At 48.3% G+C, this 16,225-nt stretch overlaps 1 protein-coding gene across 1 annotated transcript in view; it reads left to right on the top strand.

Annotated features, from left to right (window-relative positions):
* The window catches only part of CAMKK1 (calcium/calmodulin dependent protein kinase kinase 1), a 152,560-nt gene that overhangs the window by 106,292 nt on the left and 30,043 nt on the right, over window positions 1-16,225 (top strand). Inside the window, exons 10-11 of the mRNA XM_084822965.1 lie at window positions 15,239-15,438; window positions 15,934-15,987. Coding sequence (XP_084679091.1) covers window positions 15,239-15,438; window positions 15,934-15,987 — 254 coding nt within the window. The remainder of the gene's footprint in view (window positions 1-15,238; window positions 15,439-15,933; window positions 15,988-16,225) is intronic.

The raw sequence follows: 16,225 nt of genomic DNA, 5'->3' as shown, positions 1-16,225 counted from the left end.
TCGCACCTTGGATAGCTGCTTTAGAGTTCTGACTGGTTCTGCTTCGCACCTTGGATAGCTGCTTTAGAGTTCTGACTGGTTCTGACTGAAACCCAGAGCAGCTTCAATGCCCCACTGACATCGGAGCCACCAGGCTCCACACTTTGGATAGCTGCTTTAGAGTTCTGACTGGTTCTGCTTCGCACCTTGGATAGCTGCTTTAGAGTTCTGACTGGTTGTGCTTCGCACCTTGGATAGCTGCTTTAGAGTTCCGACTGGTTCTGCTTCGCACCTTGGATAGCTGCTTTAGAGTTCTGACTGGTTCTGCTTCGCACCTTGGATAGCTGCTTTAGAGTTCTGACTGGTTCTGCTTCGCACCTTGGATAGCTGCTTTAGAGTTCTGACTGGTTCTGACTGAAACCCAGAGCAGCTTCAATGCCCCACTGACATCGGAGCCACCAGGCTCCACACTTTGGATAGCTGCTTTAGAGTTCCGACTGGTTGTGCTTCGCACCTTGGATAGCTGCTTTAGAGTTCTGACTGGTTGTGCTTCGCACCTTGGATAGCTGCTTTAGAGTTCCGACTGGTTCTGCTTCGCACCTTGGATAGCTGCTTTAGAGTTCTGACTGGTTCTGCTTCGCACCTTGGATAGCTGCTTTAGAGTTCTGACGGTTCTGACTGAAACCCAGAGCAGCTTCACCACCCCACTGACATCGGAGCCACCAGGCTCCACACTTTGGATAGCTGCTCTAGAGTTCCGACTGGTTCTGCTTTGCACCTTGGATAGCTGCTTTAGAGTTCTGACTGGTTCTGCTTCGCACCTTGGATAGCTGCTTTAGAGTTCTGACGGTTCTGACTGAAACCCAGAGCAGCTTCACCACCCCACTGACATCGGAGCCACCAGGCTCCACACTTTGGATAGCTGCTCTAGAGTTCCGACTGGTTGTGCTTCGCACCTTGGATAGCTGCTTTAGAGTTCTGACTGAAACCCAGAGCAGCTTCACTGCCCGACTGACATCGGAGCCCCCAGCCTCCCCTGTCCATTCACCAGCCTCAGTGCTAAAGGGAAAAGGGGAGTGTGGATAAGAGGGAGAAGGCTTCTGTTTGTACCCCTTGTTTGTGTTCCATCAGGGCAGTGGTGGCAAATTCGACATCAGCTTACCTGGACCGGAATTTTTCTGGGCACTCTCTGTTGGAAAGACCAAGGTAGAGGTTAGTGATGAGAGGCAGGGGAAATAAGAATTTACCGTGACTGGAGCCCATGGAAACTGTACAAATAAGATCTTCCCTTCGGGGAAAGATCTTCCTTTCCCTTCCCCCTGGCAGGGGATCAGAAAGGAGCTCACAGGCTCAGCCAGCCTCTCCAGATATGGCTGGGGAAGAAAATCCAGTCAGCGTAAACTGGACTTCCCCAATCAGTCACCTTGATTACAACTCCCATCATCCTCAGCCAGCCTGGCACCCCATTGGGGATGGCACCACTGACCATCTGGAGAGTGGCAGGTTGATGGGGCCAGTGGCAAACAGACCCTGCGGCAGCACCTGGGCTGGCATGGGTATGCCAGGACCTACCTGGGCTGAAACTGCTTCCCATAGCATCCTCATTTTTAAACATTTTAGAGTCAGGGGATTGCCACCTGGGGATGTACATGATGAAAATAGTGTAAGAGGCAAAACTGCAAATGCTTTTTTTTTAAGAAGAAAAAAACAGGGTTGGCAAATAGGTTTTTGCTTTGTTTTGGGTTGTGCTCTAACACAGCAAGAATGCAGAATCAGTTGAGACTGGACCAGTGGTCTGTGTCAGTATATGGTGTCCTCCTCTGTTCCTATCATCTTTTCTCTCCGTTGCCGCCTCTGCCTTGACCCCCCCCCCCAAATGCACAGCAAATTGGCATCGCCACCTCCCTTGGAAGAGTTCGCTTTCTCCCTCTCTCGCTTTCCCCTGCGGTTTTCTTTCGATAGGTGTTAAATCATTTCTCCGCTCTGGGTGCTGTGATGTGAAGCTGATAGTCAAGCGCGTCTCCACAGCAGTGCCTTATGAGTTGCTCTTTGTCCTTGAACTGCGGCAGGCGCCTCCACTAATCCAATATAATGCGGTGCGCGGCAGCCTCAGCAGACAGCATGATGTGCTGATGCAGTTCAAGGACGGATATTTTTTTCTTCCCCCTGAATGGTGGCAAGCTCGTTTCGGGGCACAGAGATGTTGCTTGTCAAAGAAGCCATGCTAGGAAGCTTCATTTTAGACATTTTGCAATACCCTCTTTTCTCTCTTCTCTTCTCTTCTCTTCTCTTCTCTCTTGCAATTGTTACGTCAATAAGCCAGAGTTGTTTTACACTGTGTTGTTTTACGCAGCGGCCGCAATCCTATGCACGCTAACCTGGGAGTAAGTCCCATTGAGCTCAGTCAGGCTTACTTCTCAGTAGACACACCTAGGATAGTGCATAGGAATTGGCTGAGCTACAAATCAGGAAGTCCACGGTCCAAATCCTGCCTCTTGCTGTAAACTTGGTAGATGGCTTTAGGAAAGCCCGTCTTTTAGCTTCAGTTCCCCATCTGCAATACAGGGGGGGGGGAGAAGGAGAGGAGGAGGAAGAGGAGGGACAAGGAAGAGGGGAAGGAGGAAGATGAGGAGGAGGAGGAGAGGGAGGGGGGATGATCCACCTTACAGGATTGTTATAAAGTTTGCACAAAGACATAGACACTGTTCACACAACATGCTACCCCACACTCAGTGGTTGAGTATGGGTTGTTTTGAACCGTGGGTTAGCGTGTTGTCTGAAGGCAGCCAGGGTGGCTTGTTAACCATGCAGTGCGGCTTATTTTCCCAAACAATCCACCTTGAGAATCCATGGTTTGTTGTTGGGTTGTTCAGGGCGGTTGTCAAGCCACAATGCCTGGTTAACAAGCCACCCTGGCTGCGTTCAGACAACACGATAACCTGCGGTTCAAAACAACCCGCAGTCAACCACTGAGTGTGGGTTAGCATGCTGTGTCAACAGCGTCTATGTCTTTGCGCAAACTTTATAACATGAAGCACTTCCCCTAGAATGGGGGGGGGGGGAAACGGGACAATTTTGTTGGACTACGACTCCCATCTTCCCTCACCTTTGGCTATGTGGGCTAGGGCTGATGGGAGTTGCTGTGAGACACCATCTGGAGGGACACACGTTGCCCTACTCCCCAGGCCCTAGAAACTCAAAGCCTCTTGCACAGGCCAGGACTGAACTTCTGACCAGATGAGGGGTTTGCTGTCATCAAAAGGAAATATCGCTTGAAGACCACAGTAGACATTTGAGCTGCAGTCCTGCGCTTACTTGCTGGGAATAAAACGTGGACAGACAAATTCGTGGAGATAAGGCTAATAATAGGATAATAGCTACTAGTCATGATGGCTTTATATTACCTCCAGTTTCAGAGCCAACGTGGTCTAGACGGTTAGGCAGGGGACCCCGAGTCCCTGAGTCTCAGCTGTGAAGCTCACTTGGGGGACTGAGCCAGTCACTGACTCTCAGCCTAACCTACCTCACAAGGTTGTTGTTAGGATAAAATGGAGAGGAGGAGGATCATGTATGCCGCCTTGGGTTCTTTGGAAAGAAGGCAGGATATAAATTTAATAAATTAATACATAAATAAAATAAGTTTGCCTCTCATACCAGTTGCTGGGGAACATGGGCGGGAGGGTGCTGTTGCGCTCATATCCTGCTTGTGGACTTCCCATGGGTATCTGGCTGGCCAATGTGGGAACAGAATACTGGACTAGATGGACCCTTGGTCTGATCCAGCTGGGCTCTTCTGATGTTCTTATGGTGGCTCCGATGTCCTGCTTGTGGGGTTCTCATAGTTTGGCCACTGTGGGAACAGCATGCTGGACTAGATAGGCCTTTGATCTGATCCACACAGCTCTTCTTCTAATCTTACGATATTCGCTTGCATACTGAAAGGGATTCACTGCGGAGTAGATGTGTGTGGCTTAACTTCAGGAGTTGGTAGTGAGGAGGGTGCTTGCAAAGGACAGTTGGCAGTTTGGGCTGCAGTGCTGGTTCTCTCCAGCTGTTCTCCCCACACTCTCTCCTGGGCAGTTCTGTTCCCTCTCCCTCCAGCCAAACTCTGAAATTAGACCTGAGCCAGGGTGGGGAAGAAAACAGGCTCGGGGGACTTGCCCCTGGCCAGTCCTCACCCCATAAATGCACCCGTGGTGTTGCGAGGCTCACGTTTGCTGAGACTGCATCTAGTTTGGCCTTGAGTTGGGTTCGGCAGCCAACGACCTCCTCCCTGAAGAGCAGAAGGTGGGAAAAGGGAAGAGAAGTGGAAGTGGTTCCCTAGTCATAACCAACATGCATTTCCTGTTCCTTGCGATACGGTATTGCATTGATTTGCATTTCGAGCAAACCTTGACAGTTCAGCAATGGCATCGAGGAAGCGTCTTGGGCGCAAGGAAGGTCTCTGGGCAATGAGCTCATCTCTCCTTCATAGTGGGAAATGATTACCTGCCAAAACCAACCCGGGAGCCCGTCTGGTAGGAAGCCCCATTAGTGAAAGCAGCTGTTACAACCGATCCCAGCCAGATGTGTGAGTCAGTGCCGGCTCCAGGTTTTGGAGGGCCCTGGGCAAGGCATCCTCAGTGGCCCCTCCTTCAGCCAGCCTGCCGTCTGCTCTGGCCCGCTCTCCTCTTTCTCATCATTGCTACCATTTGCTTGCTGGACGGGCCGAGAGCCAGGGAGCCGGGAGGCCACGGTGGTGTTTCCTATTCCTCCTTCTCACCACTGCCATTCTCTGGCCCGGAGCGAGAGGCAGCAGGGGAACAGGCTGGTTGCACTGGGGAAGAGGAGGAGCAACTCCAGTTGTCTCTGGTTGGTGGGCCCCTGCTGGAGTGTGGGCCCTCGGCAGGGGCCCCACCTGGCCTACCCTTGGCACCAGCCCTGCAAGAGGGCACGCACATTTAACACAGATAATGTATGCCTTGGGAGATCCTGAATATGCACTTTTATTATTATGTTGTTATGTATTGCATTTATATCCCACCCTTTTTCCTCCTTAAGGAAGCCAAGGCAGCATGCACGATCCTCCTCCTCTCCATTTTATCCTCACAACAACACCCCTGTGAGGTGGGTGGTGTCAGGAGCGCCCTTGCTGCCTTCTGAAGTCCTCAAGTAGCCCAGAATCAACACGCAGACAAAAGGGCTCTTTTCCAAGGCTTTATTTCCATTCAACCTAATGACGCTTACAGATGCTAATTGCCTTAGCCTAAGAGGAAAACTTAAGGGGGAGCAGCCTACCAGGGGGTTCTAGCCTTAGGGAGTCAGTTGGTCTCTGTTTGGAGGGAAAGGGCGGGAAGCCTCTGAACTTAAGGGCTAGGAGGAGAAAGTCCACCCCTTTCCTGTGGGGCATCGGGGCGCAGCTGTTGTCATCGCGCCAAGCGGGCTGAGCACCTCCTCTCGGCGCCCGCAACCTCTCGCTTGTCTCTGTGCTGGCGCCTCGCGTCCAGAAGCTCCAGTTGTACCTCCCACGCCCTGCCAGGGTCACTGTCACTCTCAGGAATGTGAGCAGGGCGGGGCTCTCCCTCCAGCTGCGCCTCTGAAGAGTGAGCAGGTTCCTCTCCCATGGTTCTATCTCTTCCTCAGAATCAGAACTGCTTTGGGGCTCTATGGGCTCCGATCCAACCCTGACAGGCGGGGCTGAGAGTCTGTGACTGGCCCAAAGTCACCCAAGGAGCTTCCGTGGCCGAGTGGGGACTAGAACCCGGATCTCCCGTCTCCCAGTCCAGCACTGTAGCCACTACACCACTTTGGCTTTGTAAACTGAAAACACGAGAGTGATTCTAGTAAACAAATTATTATCGTTGTTGTTGTTGTTATCAGCAGCAGCATTATCATTATCATCATCATTATCATTATCAACAATAATAATTATTACAATAATAACAGCAACGGTAGTGACAATCATCATCGTCGTCTTCATCAGACTGTATGAAAGCTGAAGGATGGGTGGACAGACCTCAGTCTTGCAGGATCTATGCTGTTTTTTACTAGAACCCCGGAACCCACCAGCCGGAGCCAGGAGCAAAATAGGGAGCGGGGCGGGGGGAGTGGAGTGGAGTGAAGCCAGGTGTCTTACACTTACATGGGGGTGCTTACATATGCAAGTTCAAGTCCACATCTGAGTTATTCCAGATCAGGGATTCGAACACCAAAGTCTAAACCTGCCCAGCACAGCTGTACAAACAGACAAGCAAGTAATGCTCCTATTTCACCAGTGAGGAACACCGGGGCTTAGAGAGAAGTAGGTAGCAGCCAGCCAGCCATGGCAGAGAATTTTCTTCTTTTTTACTTGCAATTTTTGAATAGTACAGAAACTGCATCAGTACTCTTAAGCATAAAGCCCCGTTTTGCAGATGGGGAACACTGAGGCTCAGGGAAATACCTTTTGCCCTTGATTTGCCCCCAGTTCTTTTGATTTAGTAACTAATTTGTGAGTAGCGGGGAAGCCTTTGTGTTGTAGCTATTGTTAAATAATTGGGAATCAAAAACATTTGTTAATGTAGTACAAATCACCCAGTAATCTACCACTAGATGCTGATCTACCTTCTGCTTTGCCTCCTAGTTGCAAATCTTCACTCCAGAAAAGGGGCATTCTTTTCTTGACCTCCCCTGTTTAAAATGGGAATAGGAGCAGAGCCTTTTCAGTGGTGGCCTCTACACTGTGGAATTCCATCCCTCCTGAAGTTAGGCTGGCACATCCTCGCCTTCCTTTCAGAGGAGAACCAGGACCTCTCTTTTTCTCTGAACCTTTACTGTCTGATGTTACCTTGACAGTTTTAGAGCTTTAACTACAGTGCTATTGCCTTATCTAATTTTCTTTGCCTAGTCATTGCAGATTGTAGTTTGAAATGAAGTTCAGGATAGGCAGATCTATTTCTGGTCTGTGTCATTTTGCATGTTTTTACCCATAATTCCCTTTCATTTCTGCATTCATTTGCAGTTTCAAAAAATCCTCTCAAAATAGTAGTTAAATATGTATTCCTAAACTAAAATTATGGTATTTGCTAAACGACCCTCTAGATCTAGGATAACCATTTAATTATTTAGGTGTACTTTTGGGTGTATTTGTCCTGGAAGGGTCATAAGGAGGCCATTGAACTGGCTGCTTCTAGATCTGTGCAAGTTTGTTAGATGTTCTTTCAAATCTAGGAGTTGGTTTATTTATTTATTTTAAAGTATATTTATCCTGCTCCTCAGCCAGCATAGCTTACAATCGATCAGCAGAAAAGGCAGTCCGTGCCTGCAGGCATCTAAAAGCCACAACGCACAAGGAAAACGGGATGAGGAGGGAAGAGGAAAAATTGGTTGGTGTCTCCAGCACTGAAAATATTTGACTTAGAACTTAGTGGACATTCTTTATGGTGCAGAGATTTGGGAGTTGAGTAAAATAGGGGCTCTGGACATTATCCAGAACAAATCATGTAAGTTTAATTTCAACCCACCCTCCTAGTATACAAGCTGGTCATCTCCGCGTCGAGGTGGGGTTGCCATCAATCTCTATTAGAGTGAACAAGGCAGTTTTCTTTTATTTGAAAAAATTGGTTGATATGCCCGATCATTATTTGGCCAAATTTTGCCATCTAGAACAGAAGACGAAAAGGTGGTCGTGCTCAATTTTCTCTTTCGCTGGATTTCTTATATTTCAGCGGATTGGTGGACAAAAACAGAGACTGGTTATATTTACAGGATGCCAGTGAAGATGTGGAAACAGTTCAACAAACAGGATTGAGTAGGTGGCACCATCCTTATGAGTGCGAGAGTCATAGAGGTGGAAGGATCCCGAAGTCACCTAGTCTGACGCCTTGCTCAATAAAGGCTCCACAACGTAGATTGCCGCTTTAATCGTTATCTCATTATTTTAATTCCTTGACGTACTCTTATGTTGAGACGAGCATTTACAGAATTACATTTCCAGACCTTGTCTTCTTCTGATCTGGGGATGGTGAGAATAGGCAAATGTTCACATACTTTAACATATGCGTGGGGCCCCTCGAATAGAGAGAATTATACAGTATCAGTTTTTGTGTGTTTTTTCTTGTACCTTTGTTGAAAGGAATAGTTTGATAGAGCCTTCCACTGAGGCTGTTGGCTCTGATGTCAGTGAAGCAGTGAATGAAGGGCACCTTGGAGAGCTCCTTTAGAGTTCTGACTGGTTCTGACTGAAACCCAGAGCAAATTCAATCCCCTTGGAAAGTTTGGATAGCTAGGTAGCTTTACCTAGCAGTTCGGGGGGGATGAACCTTCAGAGAATAAAGTCCCGGTTTCAGAAGGTGTAAAATTGTTTGTTTGTTTGTTTGTTTATTTCTATACCACCCAATAGCCGAAGCTGTCCGGGTAATTCACCAGAATTAAAACCACAAGGTGCAGTGTAAAACAATATAAAATATGAACACTTAAAACCACAGTAGAACTGTACAGCCAGAATAAAATCTAGCAGCAATGCAGAGATTAAAAATACAGATTTAAAACACCAAAGCTAAAAGACTAGGAAGCTAAAATGCCTGGGAAAATAAAAGGGTCTTCACCTGGCGCCGAAAGGAATACAATGTAGGTGCCAGGCGAACCCCCCTACGGAGCTCATTCCACAGCTGGGGTGCCACAACAGAAAAGGCCCTCTTCCTGGTAGCCGCCTGTCTCACCTCCTTTGGTGGGGGCTCACGGAGAAGGACCGCTGAAATTGTCTTTCTCCGGTGCAGGGTCCTGCCATAGAATGGCTACATTCGGTATTCTCCAAGTCAGAAAACAAACAAAGATAGCCACGTTTTCCACAAAAAGTCAAAAAATCCATATTAGTATAATACTTTTATTAGGCCAACCACAGATCACAAATATGCGCAAGCTTTTGAGATCTCCATATCTCTTCATCACATCAGGCAAGACGTTACAAATTATGTTTTGGGAGGCAGGGAAGAAAAGGTCTGAGTGGCTGTATTCACTGATCTCATGGCAGCAGCCTTTCATTATTAGATGCACGGATGCACAGCGGTGCGTTAGCAGGCTTCTTTTGCCAGGGTAGAATGTTCCAGCACGCAGTTTGCTTGTTACTGTGAAACAGCCTGTTCTGCTAACACAGCTCTATGAACACAGCCACCGCGTGCTCGTTGGCAACTTTCCCACGAGGAGCCTCTCTCCTCCGTCCCGCTGTCCACCCAGGCAAACCTCAGAGTAGCTACTGCAGCAGCGTCTCCGGCGTATTACAGATGCCGATCACATCCGTGTGCTGAAGGTTTGCTGCAAGAGAAGGGCTGTCTGGAAGACATTGGCTTTGGGCTCTTTGCTTCTGTCGTTCCAAAAGGTATAGAGTCGTGGTCTGAAGCTAAAATGATCTTGATTTAGACTCTCGGTGCAAGACAGAGCTAACAAGAAACAGCGAGTCAAGCAAAAATTCTTGGAACCGGGACAGTAATTCAAGGAGAAATTATCATTATTATTTTAATTATTTATTAAATTTCTTAATCGCCCATCTGGCCGGTCACCGTGCCACTCTGGGCGATGTACAACAATACAAACAGTTTTAAAACAATAAAATTTTACATGAAAACATCGTATTTCTAAAAATACCCTAAAAGGTAAAAGTAAAGATGTCCCCAGCCAGTCGTGTCCGACTCTAGGATGTGGTGCTCATCCCCGTTTCTAAGCCGAAGAGCCAGCGCTGTCCGAAGACGCTTCCGTGGTCATGTGGCCGGCATGACTGAACACCGAGGTGCACGGAACACTGTTACCTTTCCCGCCGAAGCGGTACCTATTTATCTACTTGCAATTTCTTGCTTTCAAACTGCTAGGTTGGCAGGAGCTGGGACTGAAGACGGGAGCTCACTCTGCCACGCAGCACTCGGGTCACGAACTGCTGTCCTGCCGACCTTCCAGTCTGCAGTTCAACGTCTTAACCACTAAGCCACCGCAGCCCCGAAAATACCCTAACCCACCCCAAATGCCTGCCTGAACAACCACATTTTTAATGCATGGCGGAAGCTCATTAAAGGTTTTATGAAATAGATCCCACCCCCACAACTCTGATTTTGTGTCGCTGTTTCAGCTCTGTTGATCCTTCAGCATGTTTACTTGGGAGTAAGTCGCAGGGCTGCCTGAGGGGGAGGAGTAAGTGTTGCCCCACCCAAGTCAAGGTGTATCGTACCCAATGCCAACCAAGTTATTTTGGCACATGAGGCACAGAACCCCACAAGCACCTGTCCCTTGCCCTGGAAGTAAAAAATGCAATAACAAGAAATGAAAGAACTGACAACTCTCCTATGAGGGAAGGTTGCAACAGCTGGGATGATTTAGCTGGGGGGGGGGGGAAGTGAGTAACGGGAGACATGATAGAGGTGTACAAAATGATGCATGGTGTGGAGAAAGTGGATAGGGAGACATTTTCTCCCTCTCTCATAATACTAGAACCCAAGGGGGTCCTCCCATGAAGCTGATTGGTGGGAGATTCGGGACAGATAAAAGGAAGGACGTCTTCACACAGCACAGAGTCAAACTATGGAATTCGCTGCTACAATGTAGTGATGGCCACTACTTTGAAGCTTTGGGAAGGAAACCCAAGAACTTTGGGGCCCAGATAGTTTTCTCATCCATCCTTCCAGTAGTTAGAAGAGGGATAGAAAGGGAACAAAAAATACTCCGGGTGAATGACTGGCTACGAAGGTGGTGCCGACGAGAGAGATTTGGATTCTGGGACCACGGGCTATACTTCCTGGAAGATGGGCTGTTGGCAAGGGACGGGTTGCACCTCACAAAGGATGGGAAGAATGTGTTTGGCCACAGCATGAAGAACTTCATCAGGAGGGCTTTAAACTGAATCCTACGGGGAAGGGAGATGTAATGTTGGGGGTAACAGTGGACGTAGGCGCATGCACTGCAACGGAGAGAACAGCTCTGATAGTGCCCAATAATAATCCTCAGACACATGTAGGAGGAAAGCCAGACTATGAAGCACATGGTCTTCGATGTCGATATACTAATGCCCAGAGTATGGGAAACAAACAGAACGAACTTGAACTCTTAATACAGGAGGGAAATTATGACCTGATAGGTATAACTGAGACTTGGTGGGATGACTCTCATGACTGGAATACAGCAATTGAAGGATATAACTTGTTCAAAAAGAACAGGAGGAACAGAAAGGGAGGTGGGGTTGCACTGTATGTGAAAAATACATATGTCTGCACAGAAATACAGGAGGATGAGCTTGGTAGCCCCATCGAGAGCATCTGGATCAAAATAAATGGAGCAAAGAATAAAAGGAACATGGTGGTTGGAGTCTACTACCGGCCACCCAACCAAGGAGAAGACGAGGATGAAACTTTTGAAAAGCAAATAGCCAATGTTTTAAGGAAGCATGATGTAGTAGTAATGGGGGACTTCCATTTCCCCGATATTTGTTGGGAGACAAATTCTGCAAAACATGGCGCCTCCAGGAAATTCCTGACTTGTATGGTGAATAACTTCCTCCTACAGAAAGTAGAAACTACAGGATCAGCTATCCTTGACTTGATCCTAACCAACAGAGATGACTTAGTGGATAAAGTAGCAGTTACAGGAACTCTGGGGGAAAGCAACCATGTTGTACTTGAGTTCTTGGTTCTAAGGGAAGCAAAAGCCAAGTGTAGTCAAACGCGTACCCTGGATTTTAGGAAAGCTGATTTTAATCAACTCAGAACAATGATCAGTAAGGTCCCATGGCAAGCGACGCTAACGAGAAAAGGAGTCCAAGATGGGTGGGAGTTTTTAAAAAAGGAAATTCTCAAGGCACAATTACAAACAATTCCAACAAGAAGAAAAGGTGGAAGATAACAGAAGAAGCCAATGTGGCTTCACAAAAAGCTTAAGGATGACCTGAAAACAACAAAGGTCACATATAGGAAGTAGAAAGAAGGCCAAGTAACAAAGGAAGAGTACAGGCAGGTAGCACTAGGGATGGGGGAGAATTTCTCCCCGAAACTTCGGGGAGCCGAGTGCCAACGCATTCGGTCCTCCGAAGGTTGTTTGGGGAGAAATGATCCGCCCCCCCGTCCCCCCCCCCCCGGGATGGGACTTACCTTTCACGAATGTCCCTCCCGGCGGCGGGTCCCGGCGGCGGTTCAGCAGGTCTTCGTCAGGGGCGGGGGCGGCAGCCGGTCTTTCGACCGGCTGCCGCTGCCGCCATTACAAGAAAAGTAAGAAAAAAACACGCCCCTGTGATAGGCTACGTAACGATTAACGTAGCCTATCATGGCTAGATTTGCAAAGTCAGCCGTGATAGGCTACGTTAATTGTCACGTAGCCTATCACGGGTGACTTTAAAAAAAAAAAAAAGCACGTACGGCTAATGGCGGCCCCCATAGGGAGCCGCCATTCGCGTTCCTTGTTTGGTCCCTGTAGTCTACGTAAAGATTTACGTAGACGACGGCGAAAATAAGGGCAACGCAAATAGCGTTCCCTTATTTTCGACGTCGTCTACGTAAATCTTTACGTAGACTACAGGGACCAAATAAGGAACGCGAATGGCGGCTCCCTATGGGGGCCGCCATTTGCGTACGCGCTTTTTTTTTTTCAAAGTCACCCGTGATAGGCTACGTGACGATTAACGTAGCCTATCACGGCTGACTTTGCAGATCTAGCCGTGATAGGCTACGTAAATCATTATGTAGCCTATCACGGGGCTTTTTTTTTTTTTTTACTTTCGTAGTTCGCGGCCGGGGAGACGGGGCACTTCTCCCCGGCCTGAATTTCGGCTGGGCGAGGCGGGAAGCCTCCCCCCGGCCTGAATTTCGGCCGGGTGAGACGGGAGGCCTCCCCCCCCCGGCCTGAACTTTGGGAGGAGAAGCAAAGCACCTCCCCCCCACCGTGAAGCAAGCTGCGAGACCAGGTAAGTGACTTTCATACATCCCTAGGTAGCACAGAATTGCAGGGATGGCGTCAGGAAGGCTAAAGCTGAGAACGAGCTGAGGTTAGCGAGGGATGCTAAAAACAACAAAAAGGCTTTCTTCAGCTACGTGCATAGTAAAAGGCAGAGGAAAGAAATGATTGTTCAGCTATTAAATAAGGATGGCAAAATGATAACAGATGACACAGAAAAGGCAGAGGTGCTCAATTCCTACTTGGGCTCAGTCTTCTCCCAAAAGAGGGTCTATGACCCCCCTGGCAAAGGCGAAGTGCAGGCTGAAGGGGCAGGATTGCAGCTTGAGATTGACAGGCATATGGTCAAGGAACACCTAATTACTTTGAATGAGTTCAAATCTACAGGGCCAGATGAACTGCATCCTAGAGTAATAAAGGAACTGGCAGAAGAACTCTCAGAACTGCCGTCTATTCTCTTTGAGAAATCATGGAGGACGGGGGAAGTGCCAGATGACTGGAGGAGGGCTAATGTTGTCCCTATCTTCAAAAAGGGTAAAAAGGAGGAACCTGGGAACTACAGACCAGTCAGTCTGACATCAGTCCCTGGGAAAATTCTGGAGCGGATGATAAAGCAATCCATCTGGAAACACCTTGACAACAATGCCGTGATTACTCGAAGCCAACATGGATTTGTCAAAAACAAGTCCTGCCAGACGAATCTGTTCTCATTTTTTGATCAAGTCACCTCCCTTGTAGACCGTGGGAATGCTGTAGACATCATATACCTCGACTTCAGCAAAGCTTTCGACAAAGTGCCCCATGATATCCTGATGAGCAGACTAGCTCAAAGTTGGCTAGATGAAGCAACGATCCGGTGGATCCACAGTTGGCTACAGAATCGGACTCAAAGAGTGCTTCTCAATGGGACCTTCTCAAACTGGGGAGGGGTAACGAGTGGGGTACCGCAGGGCTCATTCCTGGGCCCAGTGCTCTTCAACTTTTTTATTAATGACTTGGAGGAGGAGGTGCAGGGAATGCTGATCAAATCTGCAGATGACACAAAATTGGGCAGGATAGCTAATACTGTGGAAGACAGAAACAAAATTCAAAGTGATCTTGATAGACTGGAGCACTGGGCAGAAAACAACAGAATGACATTTGATAGGGATAAATGTCAAGTTCTGCACCTAGGAAAAAGAAACCAAATGCACAGTTACAAAATGGGGGATACATGGCTCAACAACACTACAAGCGTGAAGGATCTTGGAATTGTGGTACATCACAAGCTGAATATGAGCCAACAATGTGATGTGGCTGCAAAAAAGGCCAATGCTATTTTGGGCTGCATTCATAGAAGCATAGCTTCCAAATCCCGGGAAGTACTAGTTCCGCTCTACTCAGCCCTGGTTAGGCCTCATCTGGAGTACTGTGTCCTGTTCTGGGCACCACACTTGAAGAAGGATGCAGACAAACTGGAGAGGGATCAGAGGAGGGCAACAAAGATGATTAGGGGACTAGAAACAAAGCCCCATGAAGAGAGACTGAAAGAACTGGGCATGTTTAGCCTTGAGAAGAGAAGACTGAGGGGGAGATATGATAGCGCTGTTCAAGTCCTTGAAAGGTTGTCACAGAGAGGAAGGCCAGGATCTCTTCTTGGTCATCCCAGAGTGCAGGACATGGAATAATGGGCTCAAGTGACAGGAAGCCAGATTCCGGCTGAACATCAGGAAAAACGTCCTGATTGTTAGAGCAATACAACAATGGAACCAATTCCCTAGGGAGGTGGGGGGCTCTCCCACACTGGAGGCGTTCAAGGCGAAGCTGGACAGCCACCTGTCAGGGATGCTCTGACTTGGATTCCTGCATTGAGCAGAGGGTTGGACTCAATGGCCTTGTAGGCCCCTTCCAACCCTACCATTGTATGATTCTATGATTCTATGATTTTGCAGGATTAAGATCGGCTCCTTTACATGTGTTTTTTCTGGGGGGTTTCTTTGTCTGCCTTTTTTATATTTTCCATTATAGAACCACTAGATGGTGCTGTGGTATAGCAGAATTGCACAATTACACAAGGGTACTATAACGCCATTCAGAAAAAAATACCACACTTTCCTGGTTAGGAGCGCGTGCACACACACATGCACTGTGATAATAGTTGCAAAGCTCAGGAGAGGTCCTGGAGGAGGAGGATGTGGTGTCAAGGACCCACAAACTACCATAAGCGAGCAATCATGAGCGCACAATAAAAGCCTCATGTAGGAAGGCGCATACCGTTTCTGCTGCTCACCTAAAAGCAGGCAGTAACAGGGTCAGGGAAGATACCTCTCTAAGACTTGCAGTTTCTTGGCATCACAGCCTGAGAGATCCCTATATCTGTCTTTGTTTGGCTTTGCAGTGCACTACCAGAAAATCATCCACCGAGACATCAAGCCATCCAACTTGCTTCTGGGTGATGACGGGCATGTGAAGATTGCCGATTTTGGCGTGAGCAATCAGTTTGAGGGCAACGATGCTCAGCTGTCCAGCACTGCTGGGACGCCGGCCTTCATGGCCCCCGAAGCTATTTCAGAGTCTGGGAAGAGCTTCAGTGGGAAGGTAGGATTCTGCTGAAGGGATCCCCCCCACCCCACCCCTTTTGTGCAACGCGAAGAGCTAACAGCTGGGGATGGAGAAAAGAAGACCTCTCCCACCCCGTACAGGGCATTGTTTCCACTGAACCACACGGGAAATGTATGGCCTGTATGCATGTCTGAACCTGTGTGAACATAAATGCCACTTACATGCACACTACCCTCATCTTGAAATCACTCCCTCTATTTCCAGCATTCAGAGATAAAGTTCAGTTGCATATGCATCCAAAACATCATCATCTGCTCACGAGTGGGAGATGCCAGCAGGCTCAGAGCGACCACGATTTTTGCAGGAGTACAATAAATCTTCGGGGGGGAAACCCCCAAACTAGGCCAATGAGCACCAAGCATGCTCAGGGACCATGGGATGGTGACTGACTGTTGTGGGGCAGAAAACCAAGAGGGAGGTGGAATGGAATGGAATCTGCTAAATTAATAGAACATGCTTGCTTCTTTTCAGGCACTGGATGTCTGGGCCATGGGAATCACTCTCTTTTGCTTTGTGTATGGGAAGGTAAGAAGTCTGTTAAAGGGGGGAGCATGGTTTTGGTACTGGGGGTAAGCAGGGGCGGTAAGTCATTGCTTCTGTAACAAAGGAGAGAGGCCGCGCATGCAGAGAGGTGAACACGTTTCCAGCGCATTCTGAATTCCTTTCCCAAATAACCTGCCGACACAGCTCTTAGCTTACGTTGCATCCAGGACCAGCCTTCCGCCAACCTGGTTCCTTCCAAATGTTTGGACTACTACCCTGA

This window comes from Heloderma suspectum, chromosome 16 (genome assembly GCF_057233095.1).
Source record: "Heloderma suspectum isolate Gila_16-S chromosome 16, 16-S_ref, whole genome shotgun sequence".
Classification (NCBI taxonomy): domain Eukaryota; kingdom Metazoa; phylum Chordata; class Lepidosauria; order Squamata; family Helodermatidae; genus Heloderma; species Heloderma suspectum.
This window is presented reverse-complemented; position numbering and strand designations above follow the sequence as displayed.